Below are 23,258 nucleotides of genomic sequence, written 5' to 3' on the forward strand. Positions count from 1 at the left end.
TAACTCATGTTTAATTGGCAGGTTGGTTCTATAGGAATCAGCCCAGGGAGGCAATTCTCAAAGCATACTTTCTTGGACCTCTGAGAGGATCTCCTCTTCAGGGGGTCTGTGAGTTCGAAACTATTTTCATAGTAATACTAAGATGTTATTTGCGTTTTTTTCCCCTATTGACATTTGTTGGTAAAATTGCTGGTGCCTTAGCATGAATCAAGGTAGTTGATTCCAGGGATCCCTGGGTGGCGCAGCGGTTTGGCGCCTGCCTTTGGCCCAGGGCGCGATCCTGGAGACCCGGGATCGAATCCCACGTCGGGCTCCCGGTGCATGGAGCCTGCTTCTCCCTCTGCCTGTGTCTCTGCCTCTCTCTCTCTCTCTCTCTCTGTGACTATCATAAATAAATAAATAAAAAATTAAAAAAAAAAAAAAAAAAAAAGGTAGTTGATTCCATACGAAACTGTATAGACTTAGGAAGGGGCAGAGCGGAATGCCAGGTTAACCTCAAAATGTCTTTATTGGAGCAGGAAATATTATTAGTTTTATTTAATCTTAAACCTTGAGTGACATTCATCTTCTTAATATTCTGTAAGATGAGGTGGGAAATACTCCAGCACTTCTGAGTATTGAAGCATGATGGTTGTCTCAAAGAAAAAGACGTGTGGTTGAGTTGCTAGTTGAACTAGCTGTGTTTTTTCATGGACCACTCTTTTTTTTTTTTTTTCTTAAAGATTTTACTTATTTATTCATGAGAGACACAGAGAGAGAGAGGCAGAGACACAGGCTGAGGGAAGAGAAGCAGGCTCCATGCAGGAAGCCCAATGCGGGACTTGATCTGGGGAATCTGGGATCACACCTTGGGCCGAAGGCAGGCGCTAAACCACTGAGCCACCCAGGCGCCTCTTGGACCACCATTTTTTACTTGAAAAAACACCTTCTGGAGAGTGGCTGGGAACATGTAGAATAGGAGGACCCTGAGCTCACTTCATCCCACAGATACACACCACTGGATAACACATCAGCATAAATAGTCCAGAAAAAGACCCAAAGGCTGGTAGAAGAAACTCCTCTACTAAAGGGAGAGAAGAAGCTGCATTGAAGAGGGTGGGAAGGGCAGAGACAGGGGCGGGTGCTAAAGGGCCCCCAACAGTCAGCAGGAGGGAGGGAGCCACAGGGCAGGAAACAGACTATCACATCAGGAAGCCTGCAGAGGGAAGACAAACACCCCCCCCCCAACATTTGGCTTTTGGCTTTGAAAACAAGAGGGGCCAAATTTCATGAGTTCTTAAGACCAGTGTGGGACGTAAAGCCTGGAATTTAAAAAATCAGTGGGCTCAGCTCTGGGAGAGCCTCAATGGTGTTAGGAAGCTGAGTCCCCACCCTTTAAGAGACAGCACAAGAAACAGCCCAAGGAGATCCAGTGTAGAAGCAGCAGCTTGAAAAACACCTCGGTCCTACAGGAGGGAGAGTTATTTACTTATCTCAGAGCAGGTCCCAGAGAAGCAGAGATTGCAGGAAGACCCCACCAGGAACAAAGGAGCTTGCAGGCATCATTTCCCTCCCATGCCCCTCAACGGAAACACAGGGCCACCAGTCCTCATGACCTAACTTGTTTACACCAGGCCACCCCTCCACTCTGTGCTTTGGAGGATCCACTTTCTCCAGTCACCCTTGCCTCAGTCCCAGCCTTGTGGGTCCCCTCCCCTAGAACACCTACATAAACCTCAACAACACATCTCCTGACCTGTGCATCTTACAGGGCCTCAGTTCTGGTGGCAGCTGTTGGTCACCTCCCAGGGAGGTTGCCCGCACTTTGGTAAACCTGCATCCTACGCCTGCGCAGGCTTGGAGTGGCCCCTTCTGGCCCCGGTATCTGCAGTGGCTACACATCCCCTATGAAGGAGGACTGGCACCTTCTTAAATGTGTGTGCCCCACCTATCACTTTCAAGAGCAAAAGACATAGCTGACTTTTCTATCACAGAGAAACAGGCACAGAGGGGCACTTGGGTGACTCAGTTAAGCATCTGCCTTTAGCTCAGATCATGATCCTGGTATCCTGAGATCAAGCTACGTGTGGAGTTCAGCGGGGAGTCTGCTTCTCTCTCTAAAGAAGAGAGTAGATAAAAACTACTAAAACAACCACAAAACAAGTAACAAAATAACCATAAACACCTATATATCAGTGATTACTTTGAATGTAGGGGCTCCTGGGTGGCTCAGTCCGATGGACATCTGGCTCTTGATTTCAGCTTGGGTTGTAATCTCAGGGTCATGAGATTGCACCCTGTATCAGGCTGGGGGTGGGGCCTGCTTGAGATTTTTCTCTCCCTCTGCCCCTACCCTCCCCTCAGCCTCTCACATACGCTCTTCCTCTCTCAACTAACTAACTAACTTTGAACATAAAAGGACTAAATGCCCTGTTCCAAAGACCTAGGGTCACAGAATGAGTAAGAAAACAAGACCCATCTATGTGCTGCCTACAAGAGATTCATTTTAGACCTAAAGATATCTGCAGGTTGAAAGTGAGGGGATGGGGAAACATTTGTCACGCAAATGGTGTCAAAATAAAGCCAGGGTAGCAATACTTACATTGTGCAAAATAGACTTTACAACAAAGACTGTAACAAGAGACCAAGAATAATACTACATGCTAAAAAAGAGGAGGATCCAACAAGATACAATTCTCTCTCCCTCTCCCTCAGCCCTTCCCCTCCTCTTTCTCTCTCTAAAATAACTACATTTTTCAAAAAATAAATGAAGTATACATGTGGAAAAATGATGAGAAAAGCAATTTTTCTTAAGGTCATTAAATTTCAACATTTTGTGTCATGACATCCATTTAATATAGTTTAATTCATTAACTTCTTCCAAAAATATTTTCTCTATATGTAAGAAATTCTAAGTGGATCAGTACAGCAAAACGTACATGCTACTTCATTTATACTTCATTATATTTATTTATTTATAGGAAAGCACTCTCAATGTTTTTCATACAGGATTTTTTGAAAACTTGGATGAGGATTGTACCTCAGAGAAATAAATAAAATGGCTTGTTCGTAGCTTCATTCATTGTAGGCTGTATATCAATAATATTTTTCTAAAAATTTTTTGGTTCCAGCCTTTACTCCTCTAATGGTAATTTGAGCAAAAGGGCTTCATGAATAAATAAATAGTAAAGGGCTGTCATGAATAAATAGAGTCTTTTTAAAAAAAGATATAGATGAATTCTCTTATCTCCTGCATTTTTAAAAAATATTTATTTGTTGTTTGTTTTAAAGGGAGTAGGTCAAAGGGAGAGAATGATAAGCAGACTCTTTTTTTTTTTATTTTTTTTTTAAGATTTTATTTATTCATTCATGAGAGACACAGAGAGGAGAGAGAGAGGCAGAGACACAGGCAGAGGGAGAGGCAGGCTCCATGCAGGGAGCCCGACGCAGGACTTGATCCCGGGTCTCCAGGATCACGCCCTGGGCGGAAAGCAGGTGCTAAACCGCTGAGCCACCCAGGGATCCCTGATAAACAGACTCTTGGTTGAGCCTGGAGCCCAACACAGGGCTCAATACCATTATCCTGAGATCATAACCTGAGCCAAAATTAAGAGTCAGATGCTCAACTGACTGAGCCATCCAGGTGCTCCTTCCTCTTTTTTTTTTAGCAGCTGTACTGAGGTAACTCGTATACCATACAATTCACCCACTTAAAGTGTAGTATTTAATGGTTTTTAGTGTGTTCACAGAGTTGTGTGACCATCACCACAATCAATATTAGGACACTTTCATCAACCTAAAATGGAATTCCTTACCTATCAGCAGTCTTCCAGCCCTCAGGAACCAGGAATCTAATTCTGTCTCTATAGTTTTGCCTGTTCTGGACTTTTCTTTTGTCTTTCTTTCTTCCTTCCTTTCTTTCTTTCTTTCTTTCTTTCTTTCTTCCTTCCTTCCTTCCTTCCTTCCTTCCTTCCTTCCTTCCTTCCTTCCTTCCTTCCTTTCTTTCTTTCTTTCTTTCTTTCTTTCTTTCTTTCTTTCTTTTTTTTAGATCTTATTTGTATATTCATGAGAGACACAGAGGCAGAGACATAGACAGAGGGAAAAGCAGGCTCCCTGTAGGGAGCCCAATGCCGGACTCAATCCCAGGAACCCAGGGTCATGACCTGAGCCAAAGGCAGATGCTCAACCACTGAGTAACCCAGGTGTCCCTATTCTGAACATTTCATATAAATGGAATCATATGGAGCCTTTAATGTCTGGTTTCTTTTCCCATAGCATCATGTTTTCTTTTTTTTTTTTAAGATTTTATTTATTCATTCGTGAGAGAGAGAGAGCGAGAGAGAGAGGAAGAGACACAGGTAGAGGGAGAAGCAGGCTCCATGCAGAGAGCCCGACCTGGGATCAAGACCCACGTCTCCAGGATCAGGCCCTGGGCTAAGCGTAGTGCTAAACCGCTGAGCCACCCGGGCTGCCCCAGCATCATGTTTTCAAGGTTGATCCATGTTGTAGCATGTGTCTCAACTTCATTTCTTTTGATGGCTGAATAATATTCCATTGTATGGATATACCACATTTATCATTTGATGGCCATTTGACTTATTTTCACTTTTTGACTCTTATGAATAACACTGCTCTATAATATTCACGTACAAGTTTTTGTGTGAACATATGTTTGTTTTAGGGCGTATATATCTAGGAATAGGATTGCTGGGTCATCTGGAGCTCTATGTTTAACCTTTTTTTGAGAAGGTACCAGGCTGGTTAGTATAGTCATTCCATCATTTGAAATTCTCACCAGCAGTGTATGAGTTTTTCATTTTCTTAAGTCTCGTTTTAAGTTGTGTTTCCCTAATAGCTAATGATGTTGAACATCATTTCATGTGCTTATTGGCCATTTGTATATTTTCTTTGGAGAAATATCTATTCACATCCTTGATCTTCTAATTGGGTTGCCTTTTTATTATTGAGTTGTAAGAGTTTATATATTTTGTAGATATATATATATATATAGCCTTATGAAATAAATGATTTGCGGGGATCCCTGGGTGGTGCAGCGGTTTGGTGCCTGCCTTTGGCCCAGGGCGCGATCCTGGAGACCTGGGATTGAATCCCACATCAGGCTCCCGGTGCATGGAGCCTGCTTCTCCCTCTGCCTATGTCTCTGCCTCTCTCTCTCTCTCTCTCTGTGACTATCATAAATAAATAAAAAAAATTAAAAAAAAAAACTTTAAATGATTTGCAAATATTTTTCCTGTTTTGTGGGTTGTCTTTTCACTTTCTTGTTGACAGTGTCATTTGAAGCACAAATTTTTTTAATTTTGATGAAGTCCAGTTTATCAATTTTCTCTTGCATTTTTGTGTCATATCTAAGAAGGCTTTCCCTAATCTAAGGTCACAGAAATTTACTCCTCTGTGCTCTTCTAAAAGTTTTATACTTTGAGTCTCACATTTACTCTTTTATCCCTATGAAGTCAATTTTTGTGTAGTATGAATTAGTGATCAAACATCACTCCTTTGGGAATATCCAGTTATCACAGTACCATTTTTTAAAAAGACTGTTCTTTCTCCATTGAACTGTCTTGGCAAAAATCATTTGGTCATAATGAAGGGTTTTTTTCTGGACTCTCAATTTTATACCTTTGTGGTAAGTTTTGAAATCAGAAGTATGAATCCTCCAGTTTTTTTCTTTTCAAAATTATTTGGGTGATTGTGATTCCCTTGCATTTTCATATGGATTTAGGATCAGCTTGTCAATTTCTAGAAAAAAAAAAAAAGAAAGAAAGAAAGGGATCCCTGGGTGGCTCAGAGGTTTAGCGCCTGCCTTCAGCCCAGGGCGTGATCCTGGGGTCCCGGGATCGAGTCCCACATCAGGCTCCCTGCGTAGAGCCTGCTTCTCCCTCTGCCTGTGTCTCTGCCTATCTCATTCTCTCTCTCTCTCTCTCTCTCTCTCATGAATAAATAAATAAAAATCCAAAAAAAAAAAAAAAAAGACGGATGACATTTGGTAGAGATTGCCTTGAGTCTGTAGATCAATTTAGGGAATATCGCCATCTTAAAAAATATTGTCTTCCAGTCAATGATACAGAATATCTTTCTACTTATTTGGGCCTTTAATTTATTTCAGCAATGTTTTGTAGTTTCCTCAGTATAAGTTTTATACTTCTTTTGCTAAATGTATTCCAAAGTATTTTTTTACTTTGATCTATCATAAATGGATTTTTTTCTTAATTTCCTTTTTAGATTGCTCACTCCTACTGTATACAATCAATTGTATACAATTGTATGCAATACAAAACCTTGAGGGTTTTTTTGTTTGTTTGTTTTGTTTTGTTTTTAGAGAGAGAGATAGAGAGTGGGGCAGAGGAGCAGAGGAAGAGGATGAGAGAGAATCTTAAACAGACTTCATGCCCAGCATGGAGCCCAAAGCAGAGCTCCATCTCACAACCCTGAGATCATGACCTGAGCTGAAATCTAGAGTTGGACACTTAACCAGCTGAGCTACCTAGGTGCCCAATACATTGATTTTTTTTTTAAGATTTTATTTATTCACGAGAGATACAAAGAATGAGATAGAGGCAGAGACACAGGCAGAGGGAGAAGCAGGTTCCATGAAGGGAGTCCAATGAGGGACTCGATCCCGGGACTCCAAGATCATGCCCTGGGCCGAAAGCAGGCGCTAAACTGCTGAGCCACCCAGGGATCCCCTCAATACATTGATTTTTATATCTTGATCTGCTTTCTTGCTCAACTCGTTTTTTAATCTAATTGGTTTTTAGTGGATTCCTTAGGACTTTCTATGTACAAGATCATGTCATCTTCAAATAAGAGGTAGTTGTACTACGTTCTTTTCTGGGTGCCTTTTATTTCATTTTCTGGCCTAATTGCTCTGGCTAAAATATCCACTATGATGTTGAATATAAGTGGCATAAACAGACATCCTTGTCTTTTTCATTAAGTATGGTGTTAGCTATGGGTTTTTCATAGATGCCTATTATCAGGTTGAAGATATGTGGAGTGTTTTCCTCATGAAAGGGTATGGGATTTGTTGAATGCTTTTTCCACGTCTAATATTATGATCATGTGAGTTTGTCCTTTACCTGTTTATATGATGTATTACCATATTGATTTTGGGATGTTCAATCTTGCACTTTTAGGATAAATCTTCTTTGGTCATACTAGATTCAGTTTGCTAGTATTTTGATGAGGAGTTTTGTGTCTTAAATTCATAACTGATATTGGTCTGTAATTTTTGTGAGATGTCTTTGGTTTTGGTATTGGGATATTACTGGCCTCATAAAATGAGTTTGAAGATGTTCCCACTTTTTCTGCTTTTTTGAAGACTTTATGAAGATTTAGCTTTTTTTTTTTTTTTTTTAATATTTGGTAGAACTCACCAACAAAGCCATCTGGGCTTGAGATTTTCTTTGTGGGAAGTTTTTCACTGTTAGTTAAAGGGATTTTTAATTTATTTTATTTTAGTTTTTAAAGATTTTATTTATTCATGAGAAATGCACAGAGAGAAAGGCAAAGACAATCAATTAATGTAATCCATCATATCAACAAGCTAAACAAGAAAAGTCATATGAATGAATGTATCAAGAGATACAGAAAAGGCATTTGACAAAATCTAACACCCATTCATGATAAAAAAGTAAACTAGGAATAGAGGGGAACATTCTCTACTTGATAAAGACTATCTACAGGGACACCTGGGTGGCTCAGTGGTTGAGTGTCTCCCTTTGGCCCAGGGCATAATCCTAGTCCCGGGATTGAGTTCCCTATCAGGCTTCCTGTGAGGAGCCTGCTTCTCCCTCTATCTGTATCTCTGCCTCTCTCTCTCTCTGTGTCTCTCATGAATAAATAAATAAAATCTTTAAAAAAAAGAAAAAGGGGACCCCTGGGTGGCGCAGCAGTTTAGCGCCTGCCTTTGGCCCAGGGCGATCCTGGAGACCCGGGATCGAATCCCACGTCAGGCTCCCGGTGTATGGAGCCTGCTTTTCCTCTGCCTATGTCTCTGCCTCTCTCTCTCTCTGTGTGTGACTATCATAAATAAATAAAAAGAAAAGAAAAAAAGAAAAAGGCTTATCTACAAAAAAAATCTATTGCTAACATCATGACTTTTTTTTTTAAGATTTTATTTATTTATTTATACGAGAGACATACAGAGAGAGGCAGAGACCTTGGCAGAGGGAGGAGCAGGTTCCCCGTGAGGACCCCAATTCAGGACTCAATCGCGACCCCTGCATCATGACCCGAGCCAAAAGCAGATGTTCAACCACTGAGCCACCTTAGTGCCCCTAACATCATGCTTAATAGTGAGAAACACAAAGCTTTCCCATCCATCCCAAGGCAAGGATGTCCTTGCTAATATAATCCTTGCTAATATAATAAGTTAAGAAAAGGAAGTAAAAGGTATACAGATAAGTGGTTGCCAGGAGGAGAGAGGAAATGAATAAGCAGAGCAAAGAGAGTTTTTAGGGCATTGAAAATACTCTGTATATTATAATGATGGATATATGTCATTACACCTTTGTCCAAACCTCTAGAATGTACACCACCAAGAGTGACCCCTAAAGTAAACTATGGACTTTGAGTGCTTATGATGTGTCAGTGTAGGTTCATTCTTGGTAGAAAAAAGAAGTACCATGTACTGAATGATGTTGATAACAGGGGAGGCTGTTCGTGTGTGAGGGCTTACCACTTCCTAATCCAAGTTGAACCTCTTTTTGATATGCATAGCCTTTTCAGAGCATAAAAAAGTCAGTGGAAAATTGGGCCTTAGCTCATCCAGCCCAGTGTTCTGCCTGTGGCATGAGGGGTCACTTTATGGGAAAACAGAATGGTATCTACTTCAAAGACTATAATATTGGGATCCCTGGTTGGCGCAGTGGTTTGGTGCCTGCCTTTGGCCCAGGGCGCAATCCTGGAGACCCAGGATCGAATCCCACGTCGGGCTCCCGGTGCGTGGAGCCTGCTTCTCCATCTGCTTATGTCTCTGCCTCTCTCTCTCTCTCTCCGTGTGTGACTATCATAAATAAATAAAAATTTTTTAAAAAGACTATAATATTGTTTTGAAATGTACTTTTCCAAAAACTGCAGGTAGTTTTTATAACTTTCAGCTTATTGATCGGTATAAATTAATGACACTTTCCTCTACTAGTACATTAATTACTTTTGATCTTTGCTTGTTTGTGGTCCTAGGTTGGTTCATTCTGGCTCTGGATGTCGATCACCCTCACTTGGATCTGACCTTACATTTGCTACCAGGACAGGCTCTCGGCAGGGCATTGAGATGCATCTCTTCAGGGTGGAGACACATCGGGATCTATCAACCTGGACCAGGATACTTGTTCAGGGTTGCCATGCTGCTGCTGAACTAATTAAGGAAGTCTCTCTAGGTATAGATCCTCACATACGATTTCTAATAGTAATTAAATGGAATTATTATACTTTTATTTTTTATTTATTTTTATTTTTTGTTATACTTTTATTTTATTTTATTTTAAACAGCTTTATTTTTTTTAATTTTTATTTATTTATGATAGTCACATAGAGAGAGAGAGAGAGAGGCAGAGACATAGGCAGAGGGAGAAGCAGGCTCCATGCACCGGGAGCCCAACGTGGGATTCGATCCTGGGTCTCCAGGATCGCGCCCTGGGCCAAAGGCAGGCGCTAAACCGCTGCGCCACCCAGGGATCCCTATACTTTGTTTTAAAGTAAAAACCAAGTGTGCCTGGGTGGCTTAGTTGATTGAGCCTCCAATTCTTGATTTCGGTTCAGGTCATGATCTTAGGGTTGTGACATTGAGCCCTGCGTTGGACTCCACGCTGGGTATGGAGCCTGTTTGGGATTATCTCTCAACCTCTCCCTCTGCCCCTCTTGCTTGTGCTCACTCTCTCTCTCAAATAAATAAGTAAATAAATCTTTTTAAAAAACCCATAAAAACATTTATCATATGGGCCAGACTCAAAAATATTCTAAAATATGGCAGCTTAAAATTATATCATGGTGGGAAGAAACCTGTTTTTTTATGTTTCAGTAGTAAAGTTTTCCTAAGCCTTGTATATGGCTCCTTCATAACACCGTGTGTACAACATGGCAGTTGTGCTATTCATCGTTTTAATCTGTATGTGATAATGTAAGGTCTCATTTACTTAAGTACTAGATGCACTAACCCTCCAGTTCAGAAGATTTGGAGACTAAGATATGGATTGACACCCTTAAAATATGGGCGTCTGGCAAGGCTTCTGGCTATAGAAAAATAAGGAATTTTGAGTAGGAGTTTGTCTTCAGAAGTTTGAAAATGTGTGCCCAGTACTCACTGAAATAAGCATCTAAAGGAAAGAAGCCTGGTTGTCTTTTCATTGTTGCAGCGCCCTCTTGTGGCTAGTCTATGTGGTTTCCTTTGTATGTATTTGTGTGTATGTACCTGTATGTATGTATAGATATTTCCGGATTGCTTTCCATTAAACAAAATACTTATTTATTTATTTATTTATTTATTTATTTATTTATTTATTTATTTATTTATTTATTTATTTATTTATTCATGAGAGATAGAGAGAGGAGCAGAGACACAGGCAGAGGGAGAAGCAGGCTCCATGGAGGGAACCTGACCTGGGACTTGATCCCCGGTCCCCAGGATCATCCCTGGGCCAAAGGCAGGCGCTAAACCACCGAGTCGGGATGCCTGGGTAGTTCAGTATTTGGGCGTTTGCCTTTGGCCCAGGGCGTGATCCTGAGTCACTGGGTCGAGTCCCACATCGGGCTCCCTGCGTGGAGCCCGCTTCTCCTTCTCCATCTGGCTGTGTCTCTGCCTCTGTCTCTCTCTGTGTGTCTCTCGCTAATAAATAAATAAAATCTTTAAAAAAAATAAACCGCTGAGTCACCTGGGCGTCCCTGCTTTCCATTTTAGCAAGAACAAAAAATAGTCAACATGGAGATGCAGAGTTTCTAGTTTGAATTAATTTGATTATCTTGGTTCCAAGTTAGTTTACTTAATTTTCTCCTGTTTTAAAAAACACAATTTCGGGATCCCTGGGTGGCGCAGCGGTTTAGCGCCTGCCTTTGGCCCAGGGCGCGATCCTGGAGATCCGGGATCGAATCCCACGTCAGGTTCCCAGTGCATGGAGCCTGCTTCTCCCTCTGTCTGTGTCTCTGCCTCTCTCTCTCTCTCTCTGTGACTATCATAAAAAAATAAAAATAAAAATAAAAAATAAAAACACAATTTCATAGAATTTTATAAAAAGAGAAAATTTTCAAGGGAAATTCAATTTTCAAGAAAATTCTTTCAAGGGAAGAATGTTTTGTAATTTATCTTTCTTTCCATTGCTTTTGGAAAGTGAGGGATCTCTATGGCTTTAGAACTGCATAGACAGCATTTCTATGGGTCATCTTCTAACACTGGCAGAAGGATAATTTTTTAAATGTTGTCAAAATGACATAATTCTTCAACTCTTCAGTACTTGCTTGATATTTTCCTTACAACCACAATGATGATTCAAGCAGTGACACTAATGGCTAGTAAGACCCTACCTTGGATTTTGACCAAAGCCACCATACCCACACTGTCTTTCTCACTTGTGTGTCTCCTGCCCATTTTCTCTATGGAGTGGTTGGTCACCACATTTTAGGGCTCTGGTTTTTGTCTTGGCCATAGAATGTGCTTTCTGGGTTGTGTCCTCAATGTGAAGGTCTAAAATGGTCTGTGTTCCTTTGGGGAGTCCAAAACACTCAGCCCTTTATAGGCATCTGGGATCACCATATCTTCTTTAAGAATCCAGAGAGAGGGGCACCTGAGTGGCTTAGTCTGTTGGGCATCTGCCTTTGGGTCAGGTCATGATCTCAGGATCCTAGGATCGGCCCCACGTGGGGCTCCCTGCTCAGTGGGGAGTCTGCTTCTCTCTTGCCCTCTGCCCCTCTCCCAGCTTGTTCTGTCTCCCAAATAAATAAATAAAGTCTTTAAAAAAAATCCAGAGATATGTTTCCCAAAACAAAGAATGAAACTTGGATTTTTAATGTTTTTTAGTTTCATGTTTCTTTGGTGTCTGGCAGCTAAACTTCTGGCAAGAAACAAAAATCTGTCCAGTCCCTGGCTCAAGTTGTTTCAATACAGATGGCCTGAGGAAAAAGAGAATAAGTATTGGTTGGGTCCTTATACTTTAAAACAGACAAAAGAAAAAAAATAAAACACAAAAGAAACACATTTTTTGGCAGGTATGAACTTTTTAATTTTTTTAAGACTTTATTTATTTATTTATTTATTTATTTATTTATTTGAGAGTGAGAGAATGAGCAGGGGGTAGTGAGTAGAAGGAGAGGGAGAAGCAGGCAACCTGCTGAGCAGGGACTCCAACATGGGCTTGATCCCAGGACCTGGGATCATGACCTGATCTGATAGCAGATATTTAACTGACTAAGCCACCCAGGTGCTCCAAACTTTTTTATTCTCATTTACAAATACATGTACACTGTCTTAATATTGCCTTGGTAATACTTGCATTTCCGCAATTTAGGTCAACTGGTGTACTTACTAATCACTTACTTTGTATTTAGAACTGCGCCACATGGAGATCTCTGGGTGGCTCAGAGGTTTAGTGCCTGCCTTCAGCCCAGGCGTGATCCTGGAGTCCTGGGATCGAGTCCCACATCAGGCTCCCTGCTGTGTGGAGCCTGCTTCTCCCTCTGCCTGTGTCTCTGCCTCTCTCTCTTTCTCTCTCTGTATGTCTCTCATGAATAAATAAATGAAATCTTTTTAAAAAAAAAGGAAAAAAAAAAAAAAAGAACTGTGCCACATGTATTAAACTGGCCAAAGGTAAACTGCTGTGACGAGAGCCAGAATTCCTTTAAAATGTGTTTGTATGTATGTGCATGCATGCACCTAATCTATCATGTCTTTTTTTTTTCTATCATGTCTTAATATGTGTATGCTTACTGTGCATATCCACATTTGCATGCATCACACATTCAATAAGCAAGTTATCCTTCAGATGCATGTTACTGCTTTGTGTTAAATTGTTGGGAAATTCAGAGAGGTTTATTTAAACTATAACTATTGCACATTATACTACATGTTCAGATATCCATGGCCTAAAGAATGTCAGGAAGTTGACAAGAAAAAATCAGTTAAGCCCTGTTTCTCTGTCTCTTGTGTGTTTTGATTATGGTTTACTCATTTGTTTCTTTTTTTGTACAGTTTACTCATTTAGGAAAATTTCAGTGACTACCTATAGGATTTTGCTAGTGAATGTAGTATATGAACTTCATAATGTTCATTTAGATCTAAACCTTTATTAGATTACGGTAGAATTGGGACACCTAGGTGGCTCAGTGGTTGGGTGCCTGCCTTTGGCTCAGGTTGTGATCCTAGGATCCGGGATCAAGTTCTGCATTGGGCTCCCTGTGGGGAGCCTGCTTCTCCCTCTGCCTGTGTCTCTGCCTCTCTCTCTCAGTCTGTGTCTCATGAATAAATAAATAAATCTTTATTTTTTTTTTAATTTTTAAAGTTTTTTTAAAATTTTTTATTTATTTATGATAGTCACACACACAGAGAGAGAGAGGCAGAGACACAGGCAGAGGGAGAAGCAGGCTCCATGCACCGGGAGCCCGACGTGGGATTTGATCCCGGGTCTTCAGGATCGTGCCCTGGGCCAAAGGCAGGTGCTAAACCGCTGCGCCACCCAGGGATCCCTAAATAAATCTTTAAAAAAAAAAAAGATTACAGTAGAATTGATCAATGATCCTTCTGATACACAAGGACTTTTTCCTTTTGGCAAATATGAACCTCAAGATCACTAGGCAGAGAATGCATTTAATTCCCTCAGGTATATACAACCATTTTCCATTTGTCACAGGAATTCAAAATATGAAAATACATATATGTATATAATTGTTTGAACTTTAAGTATGCTTTTACTTAATTATTTTTTAGACATTTTATTTATTTATTCATGAGAGACAGACAGAAGCAGAGACATAGGCAGAGGGAGAATCAGGCTCCTCACAGGGAGCCTTATGCAAGACTCAATCCCAAGACCCCAGGATCACACCCTGAGCCAAAGGCAGACGCTCCACCGCTGAGCCACCTAGGCGTCCCTAAGTATGCTTTTATTATTTATTTATTTATTTATTTTAATTTTTAAAAAAAATTCAGAATTTTTTTTTGAAAGATTTTATTTATTTATTCATGAGAGACACACACACACACAGAGAGAGAAAGGCAGAGACACGGGCAGAGGGAGAAGCAGGCTCCATGCATGATCCTGGGCTCCAGGATCAGGCCCCGGGCTGAAGGTGGCGCTAAACTGCTGAGCCACTGCGGCTGCCCCCTAAGTATGCTTTTAAAGGCTAATTTTATTATACCAATTACTCAAACTATTACAATTTTTTTTTAACTATTACAATTTTTAAATCAAACAAGAACTTTATGAAGATACTCTGCATTTCTGTAATTTTGGTGTCATAAAGACTAAGAAGTAGTAGTAGATACAGGAAGAGTTGCATTAGTAAATATGTAGAAGATCCGCAAGAGGAGAAAAAAATGAGCATTTAAAGTATTTTTAGTATTAGCGTATATGATGAGAGAGTTTGCTTTTACAGTGTTGTCAATTTTGTAAAATTGTCTTGAATTTTTATTCATCTACTGGCCAAATATGGATTGAGTGTATACTTTGTACTTTAACTGGCTATACTAAAATAGGTACAGTAGGAACACCTGGGTGGCTCTGTAGTTGAGCATCTGCCTTTGGCTCAGGGCATGATCCTGGTCCGGGGATCAAGTCCCACATCGGGCTCCCCCTGGGGAGCCTGCTTCTCCTTCTGCCTATGTCTCTGCCTGTCTCTCATGAATAAGTAAATAAAATCTTAAAAAAAAAAAAAAAAAGAAAAAGTTATGGTAGGCATAAGCCCTGCCTTTTAAGTAAGAAGGACAGAAGCAGAAAGAATAAGTACTTCTCAGAGTTGTTATAAGTCATAAGTGGAATTCCTGTTTCCTCTGACCCTAACACACACACACTTCTTTTTTTTTTTTTTTTTTTTTTAGATTTTATTTATTTAATCATGAGAGACACAGAGAGAGAGGCGGAGACATAGGCAGAGGGAGAAGCAGGCTCCATGCAAGGGAGCCAACGTGAGACTCGATCCCAGGTCTCCAGGCTCACACCCTGAGCTGACGGCAGCACTAAACTGCCGAGCCACCAGGCTGCCCAACACACACATTTCTAATGCAAGTTTTATTACCTCCATTTTTAAGATGAAAGAACTGGGGTTAATGTGGTGAAGGCTTGAATTGGATCTTTTCTGAATCCAAAATCAGTGCCTTCAGCCCCTGATTTTCCCCCTCTAAGTGACTCATTCTTATGTCCAGATTAAACTCTTGGAGGATATATACAGTATCAGTTTCTCTCGATTCATTAAATCAACAAATACTTATTGAGTATTTTATTACTTACGAAGTGCTGTGCTTTGTATGTAATAAGAGAAAAAAATAAATAAGACCTACTTCATGCCTTTGATCAAATAGGTAAAACAAAGGAACATAGTGCCATATTCTTTGTAACCCTGGGCGTGATCAGCCCATTGATTCTACTTGATAGACTGGCATTTTTCATGTGCAGTAACAGAGAATTTTGCTCCAGCCTTTCTCTGAGAGAGTCCTGGGCAATCAGGCCATATTGAACTTACAAAGCCCATTCCCTTCTGTTTTTTTTTCTGGAAGACTTAGAAGAGCCCAAGGTGGCACAGTCCTGCAGCTACTGAAGGAAGAGTTTTGCTGGAAATACTGGAACCTTCCAGGGCCTCATACCAAGTAACTGACCCCAGAGCAGCAGAAACAGGATTTGACATTAGGGTCTTTGTCCTTCATGATACACTGGCTAATCTCCAGTAGTCTTTCATTTAAAAAGACATACAGTAAAAAAAATTAAAAATTAAAAAATGAAATAAAATAAAAAGACAAAGTAGAAACCATAGGATGTATTTACCAGTATTCATCTTGATGTAACACAATAAATTTATTAATGAACCTTTTCTCCTCTTTGCCTTATTAAATTTTTTACTATTGGAAAACTGCTTAGAAAGTTATCTTTAATGTATGTCATTGTACTCAGCAATATCCCATAGTTTGAAAAAGCCAGCATCTCTCCCACTTAGCAGATTGTGAGGTAGTAGCCAGAGTGCTAGAAGGAAAACTAGGTGGGTGGGGACCATAAGCATCAGGGAAACCATAGGACGAAGGAAAGAAATGGCCAGCAGGGTTAAATGTATCAGTGAGGATCGTTTAGGCTTAATTTAACAGAAAATCCCCTTTAAAACTAGATTAAACATTAAAGAAGTATAGTATCTACATAAAAGAAAGAGCAAGAATAAAAGGTGAGAGGTGGTTTTCCCTTCCCAGTTGTATTTCTTTTTAATCCGATTGAGCCAGTTTGGCTCATGTCTCTACTTTGAACCAACAATAGTCACCAGGGGAAAGCCAAGCTCTGATTGGCTCAGGGGCGATCTATCTACCCTTGAATTTGAAATCACCCTTCTTTGAAACACATGAGGAAAGAGTAGAAACCTGATTAAAATTGGGGTTTGACTGTAAAAGAAGAATGGAGAAATAGAAACTGGGTATACATCTGACAGTGAGTACTTAAAAATATCAAGACAAGAACTGGTTGGATTCAGCAACATGGAGATGATTATTGGTGTCCTTGGGGGAAAGATGCTTCATGAGGGCAGTGGCAGACTGCAAGAGGGCTGAGGATTGAATGGGAAGTGAAACATGGATAAACTCACTAAAAACAGCTCCTTTTGGGCAGCCCGGGTGGCTCAGCGGTTTAATGCTGCCTTCAGCCCAGGGTGTGATCCTGGAGACCAGGGATTGAGTCCCACGTCAGGCTCCTGCATGGAGCCTGCTTCTCCCTCTGCCTGTGTCTCTCTCTCTCTGTCTCTCATGAATAAATAAATAAAATAAAATAAAAAAAACAGCTCCTTTTTTTTTTGTTAAGATCTTATTTACTTATTCATGAAAAACAGAGAGAGGCAGAGGGAGAAGTAGGCTCCCCACGGGAAGCCCCATGTGGGACTCAAGCCTGGGGACTCCTGGATCACGTCCTGAACTGAAGGCAGACTTTCAACCGCTGAGCCACCCAGGCATCCCAAAAAACAGCTCCTTTAAAAAGAAAGAGAGAGGCTCCTGACAGGCTCAGTTGATAGAGCATGGGACTCCTGATCTTGGGGTTGTAAGTCTGAACCCACACTGCATATAGAGAGTACTTAAAAATAAAATATTTTTTAAGATTTTATTTATTTATTCATGATAGTCACACAGAGAGAGAGAGAGAGAGAGAGAGAGAGAGGCAGAGACACAGGCAGAGGGAGAAGCAGGCTCTATGCAGGGAGCCCGATGTGGGATTCAATCCCGGGTCTCCAGGATCGCGCCTTGGGCCAAGGGCAGGTGCTAAACCGCTGCGCCACCCAGGGATCCCAAAAATAAAATCTTTTAAAAGAGAGAAGAAAGGTGAGGGGTTGAGTAATGGCATTTCTTCTAATAATGAGAGGTTTGAACATTTAAAATGTTAATGGGAGAGATCTAGTTTAAAGGGAAATGTTGAAGGGCTCCTGGGTGGCTCAGTTGGTTGCTTGCCTGACTTTTATTTTTAAGGTTTTAATCATTTGAGAGAGAAAGAGCGCACAAGTTAGGAATGGCAGAGGAGGGGGAGAAGCAAACATGCCTTTGATCAGGGAGTCCAACATAGGGCTCAATCCTAGGACCCTGGAATCATGACCTGAGCCAAAGGCAGACACTTAACTAAGCCACCCAGGCACCCTGAGCAGCTGACTCTTTTTTTTTTTTTTTTTAAGATTTTATTTACTTATTCATGAGAGACACAGAGAGAGAGAGAGAGAGAGAGGCAGAGACACAGGCAGAGGGAGAAGCAGGCTCCATGCAGGGAGCCCACTGAGGGACTCGATCCTGAGACTCCAGAATCATACCCTGGGCTGAAGGCAGATACTCAACCGCTGAGCCACCCAGGTGTCCCTGCAGCTCACTCTTGATTTCAGCTCAGGTCATGATATCAGGGTTGTGAGATTGAGCTCCGTGATGGGTTCCATGCTGGGTGCAGAGTCTGCTTAAGATTCTCTATCTCTCTGCAAAAAAAAGAAAAATAGATTCTCTCTCTCCTCCTCCTTCTGCCCCTCCCCCCTGCATGGACCCATTCTTTCTCTCTTAAAAAAAAAAATTGAGTGTAATGATCGAACCTTAAATGTGAAGTCAGAGAATTTTCTAATGGGCGTTATTAATGATACAGAGAGATTCTCCTCAGAGAACTTGGTTCAGAATGATTGAGCATGGATGAGAGTACATGTGGTAAACTGGAGATTCCTTGTTTTAGGTGGTTAGTGTGCGCATAGCCTTCCCCATACCATCTCTCACCCCATCCCTGATCACTACCTTGTCCCTGACCCCTATTCCAGGTTGTGGGTGGGTGATGAAGTAGGTCTCAGGGTTGAGATGAACGTAGAGAATTGATGAGAGTATCTGTTGAACGTATTACTTGGTAATAAAATTTTCCAAAAACCCTGAAAGTTTGGGATGCCTGGGTGGCTCAATGGTTGAGCATCTGCCTTCAGCTCAGGGTGTGATCCCGGGGTCCTGGGATCGAGTCCCATGTCAGGCTCCCTGCATGGAGCCTGCTTCTCCCTCTGCCTGTGTCTTTGCCTCTCTTTCCGTCTCTGTGTGTCTCTCGTGAATAAATAAAATAAAATCTTAAAAAAAAAAAAACAACAACCCTGAAAGTTTGAGATTTTTAGAGGAGTTAAAATGTCACAATTAACTAATTCTGGTGTATAGTATTCACTCAACAAAGTGTCCACTGTTATGCTTGTCATTGTTACTTAAGCCCCAGCAAATTAGTGCCTCCAATTAAGCGTTTTTTCAGTTTCCCAGTTAGTCTACCCCCTTCCTCTATCTTCCCAGTGTCTTGTCCATCTCCCTAGTATAGGACTTAGTTCATTCTTCCGTATTCATATTTCCTTTTCTTTCTCTCTCACTAGTCTGAATAAGATGTATCTGTTATTTAGCTCTGTATCTCACAGCACCTAACACATAATATAACATGTAGCTATGTATCTGGCACATAATAAGTGCTCTAAACAATGACTTCTTGGGGTGCTGGCGTGGCTCACTTGGTTGAGCATCTGACTCTTGGTTTCAGCTCAAGTCATGATCCCAGGATGTTGAGACTGAGCCCCAATTTGGGCTCTGAGCTCAACAGGGAGTCTGCTTGACATTCTTTGTCTTCCTTTCCCTATGTCCCTCCCCCGAATCTATCTCTAAAATAAATAAATCTTAAAAAAAAAAAAAAAAAACAACCCACAATGATTTCTCCAGTGTAGTTTGTGATGACCAATCTGTCATCCTTACTGCCCTATGAAAGCAAAGAATTTAAAAAATAGCAATAAATGATTTAATGGACAAACAAACCAGCAAACTAACACATAATTCACAACTTTACTAGACTGTTAAGTCTTCATGTAGTTTTCTAATTATTCTGGGTCTAGGCTTATGAAGTCGCTTCCCCTAACTTGAGCTCTTAACACCATAAACCCACATTGTACCCTCCAAAAGGAACACAAAGCCCCCATTGCTGGGCACTAGATGTTTCTCTTCCTCCCTTGATTACCTCAAAAACTGTGGTATTTTTTCTGTTTCTTAAACTTTAGTATTTGATGTTCTGTGATTGTTCTTGAATGCTGCTGTTGTGTCTTTTTATATTTCTGACAACAGCTCTGTTAAGCAAAATCAGCACATTACCTTTTTTACTGACTTACCTATAAATTGAGTTGCATAGTGGATTTATTTTATTTTTTTTTTTTAATTTTTATTTATCCATGATAGTCACAGAGAGAGAAAGAGAGAGAGGCAGAGACATAGGCAGAGGGAGAAGCAGGCTCCATGCACTGGGAGCCCGACGTGGGATTCGATCCCGGGTCTCCAGGATCACGCCCTGGGCCAAAGGCAGGCGCCAAACCGCTGCGCCACCCAGGGATCCCCGCATAGTGGATTTATAGCCCATAAAAGGATTTTAGTTGAATCAGGATGGTTGTAATAAGCCACTGGGAACAGCTCAAAGCTTCACTAAGTCCTAGATCCTGTCCCATCAGAGTAGGGCCACTTATCACAGCTGCCTGCCCTCCAGGCACTCACACACACACTCGCATATTTGTTAAATCAGTCTGAGGCTTTTTGCTCTTTAGTGCACTACTCCTGACACCATCTGAGGATGAGAGGTGCCAGGTACTTAATCACCATTGCTTCACTATTTTTACCTACCATTTAGGGAGAAACCACTAAACTAAGAACTATTAGGCACAGTATTGTTATGACCAATTTATATTTTCAAAATTATCTGGTATTAATTATAATTTTAAATTAAAACAAACTCACTTCTAAACCCAAACATATTCTGTGTAACGTCCTTCCTTTCAAATTTGAAATGATCATAAACAATATTCTGTTTTTCTTTTTCAAAATTTGAGATCGAGTCTGTGGGGCTTGATCTCAGGACCCTGGGATCATGACTTGGGCTGAAGGCAGACACTTAACCAACTGAGCCACCCAGGTGCCCCAGTTTTTTCTTAAGTAACACGCAGACACTACATTTGCTTTCCTTTCCTTCCCTCATGGGGGGAAACAATCCTAAACAGAACCTTTAGGAAACTTCTTTTTATGCTGTTAATGACTTGGCTTTGCTAGTTGCAGTCACCTGATCTGGCCCCACTAGCGACACACCTGGAGGCAGAAATACTCACCCACCTGCGTGGCGCCTTCTCTAGCCAGTGCGTCAAGAACAGATCCTTGTTCTTTGAGCTTTTCTTTTCTGGACTAGAACTGACCCCTCTCTTCTAATCAGATTTCACTATCCTAGACTATGCCAAGGCTTCAGGGATGTTGATAGAATAAAATTCTCATGAAAACTGTATCCTGGTTGCTTTGATTAGAATCTGTTCTTCCTCCAAACCCTTAGCTATTTATTCAGAGATTATTGCATTGAATTACTTTCTACAAGTAGTTTTATCCATGTTTCGCCCCTGAGGTTTTTTTTTCCTGAGGATAACTAATATTCGAAGTCTTTTGTCCAAAATCCTCTTCTTTAAGTTGTGCTGAGAAGGGACACTGCCAATATTTGTCTGTTCTTCTTTCTTATTCCTTATTTTTAAACACAGATCTGTCTTAACTAATTGAATGTTTTTGCAAGTGGAGTAAAAGAATACCCTGATTGGTCTGGGTAGGAGGACTCACTTATTTGGAAGCTACTTTTTGTGACCGAGCATAGTGTGACTCTGATCCTTTATTGAAGTTCATCTTTCCAAGGGCTGAGTTAATTTCCAGGTCTCAGAGGACCTTATACTTGTAGCTCCGATACTAACAAAACTGCTCACATGTTATTGAAACAGAAACTTCACCAATCTTGACAGAAGGCATGTGTCAGTCTTGATTAAAGTTTTTTTTCCCCTATCAATTCAGATCAATCCTTTGAATTTTATCTTTGACAGGACTGACATTGGCTAACTATAGCCACTACCTTCAATAATGAACATTATCTTCATCCTCTTCACCAATACCAACCAAACCATGTTACTACCCCTAAAAGGCATCTCTGCCTTTTCTCGTTTGTTTTTTTTTCTTCTTGCTCACTGAAAACCTTTCTGTATTGCCTATCCAGTCTGACCTATTCTTTAGGGCTTGTCTGAAGTCCCAACTCCTCCAGGAAACTTTTCCTTGATTTTGGCCTTATTCGTTCTAGTGTTTTAGTCATGTTCTATACATTCTACCTAATACAGTTAGGAATTTCATGTTTATGCCTATTCATTTATGAAGTCCTTGAGAGCAGGGACCGTGCCTGTTACTTCTGCACACACGGTCTACTGCCAGGCCCAATGTTTAATAGATACTCACTGAATCAAACTGAATCAGATCAGGTGTCATAGAAAAAGATACTTTTTTTCTCGCCTCAATCAAGATGTTGATCCAAGCAACCAAAACAAAACTTACTTTAAGGAGTTCTAAATCAGGTAGGTATCACATATTCTCAAGTAAAGATTCTTTTTCCTTTAAGTCAGAAGCATCCTTTTCCACTTGATAACTAAAGTAGTAACTTTATCAATGATGGATTTTCCTTGTCTTCAACAGGCTGCACAGTAAATGGCCAAGAGGTAAGATTGACTGTCCACTATGAAAATGGGTTCACCATCTCCAAGGAAAATGGAGGTTCCAGCAGCATATTGTACCGCTACCCCTTTGAAAGGCTGAAAATGTCTGCTGATGATGGCATCAGAAATCTGTACCTGGATTTTGGTGGTCCTGAGGGAGAACTGGTAAGGGTGTTTCTGAAAAGTATGTTTAATAGGTATTATCTTTCTTTCTCATTGTTTCTTACCTTCTATATAGAAAATTATGGATTGATAGTCCATCTGGAGTCAGGAGATTGTTCTTCAGATTTCAAGATGTATTGGATTCTGGTTTCGGGTTTGTGTGTACACGTGTGTTTTTCTTTTACCCACGCTAGGAAATCATTCCTTTTTTTTTTCTTTTAAAGATTTTATTGATTGGGGCAGCCTAGGTGGCTCAGCGGTTTGGTGCCGCCTTCGGCCCAGGGCCTGATCCTGGGGTTCTGGGATCGAGTCCCACGTCAGACTCCCTGTGTGGAGCCTGCTTCTCCCTCTGCCTATGTCTCTGCCTATCTCTGTGTGTGTGTGTGTCTCATGAATAAATAAATAAAATCTTTTAAAAATGTAGAATATCTCATCCAAATGTGTTTATTTTGTTTCTGTTTATGAAAGCTTCTGTGTGTGGTAGTGATAATTCATGTGCTTTCTCCACAGACCATGGACCTGCACTCTTGTCCGAAGCCCATCGTATTTGTGTTGCACACATTCTTGTCAGCCAAAGTCACTCGCATGGGACTGCTCGTATGAGCAGCAAAAAATCAGAAAAGAGTCTTGAATGTCACAAGAAGTATTTCCACCTCAAAAAAAAAAAAAAAAAAAACACAAAAAGCACAAAAAGCAAGCTCTTTGCTCTCTCCTCCAGCACAGTGCCTTGACAAGAACCTGCAGATCACTGCTGAACAGTAACCGTGTTTAAAGAAGAGCCTGCCTTTCACAAGCTACCTTTGCCAGAAATTCTAGGACTCTAATAAGCTCCAAACTGAAGCTGTTGATTTATTGCCTCGTTTCCCAATGTGGTTTCTAAGTCACTAGGTTTATTTCCCCTGTGAAGAAGGATGGTT

General features: G+C 40.8%; 1 protein-coding gene across 2 annotated transcripts in view; it reads left to right on the forward strand.

The window, feature by feature from the left end:
* SNTB2 (syntrophin beta 2) overlaps positions 1 to 23,034 on the forward strand; it is a 108,001-nt gene extending 84,967 nt beyond the window's left edge. The window contains exons 5-7 of one of the 2 annotated variants that reach the window (XM_077888382.1): positions 9,181 to 9,377; positions 22,160 to 22,344; positions 22,852 to 23,034. In XM_077888382.1, coding sequence (XP_077744508.1) covers positions 9,181 to 9,377; positions 22,160 to 22,344; positions 22,852 to 22,944 — 475 coding nt within the window. In that variant the 3' untranslated portion in view covers positions 22,945 to 23,034. Of the gene's footprint in view, positions 1 to 9,180; positions 9,378 to 15,694; positions 15,940 to 22,159; positions 22,345 to 22,851 lie in introns of those variants that run through there. The other variant, XM_077888388.1, reaches the window with a different exon arrangement.
* Positions 23,035 to 23,258: the final 224 nt, after the last annotated feature.

The sequence above is a fragment of the Canis aureus genome, chromosome 3 (assembly GCF_053574225.1).
Source record: "Canis aureus isolate CA01 chromosome 3, VMU_Caureus_v.1.0, whole genome shotgun sequence".
NCBI lineage: Eukaryota > Metazoa > Chordata > Mammalia > Carnivora > Canidae > Canis > Canis aureus.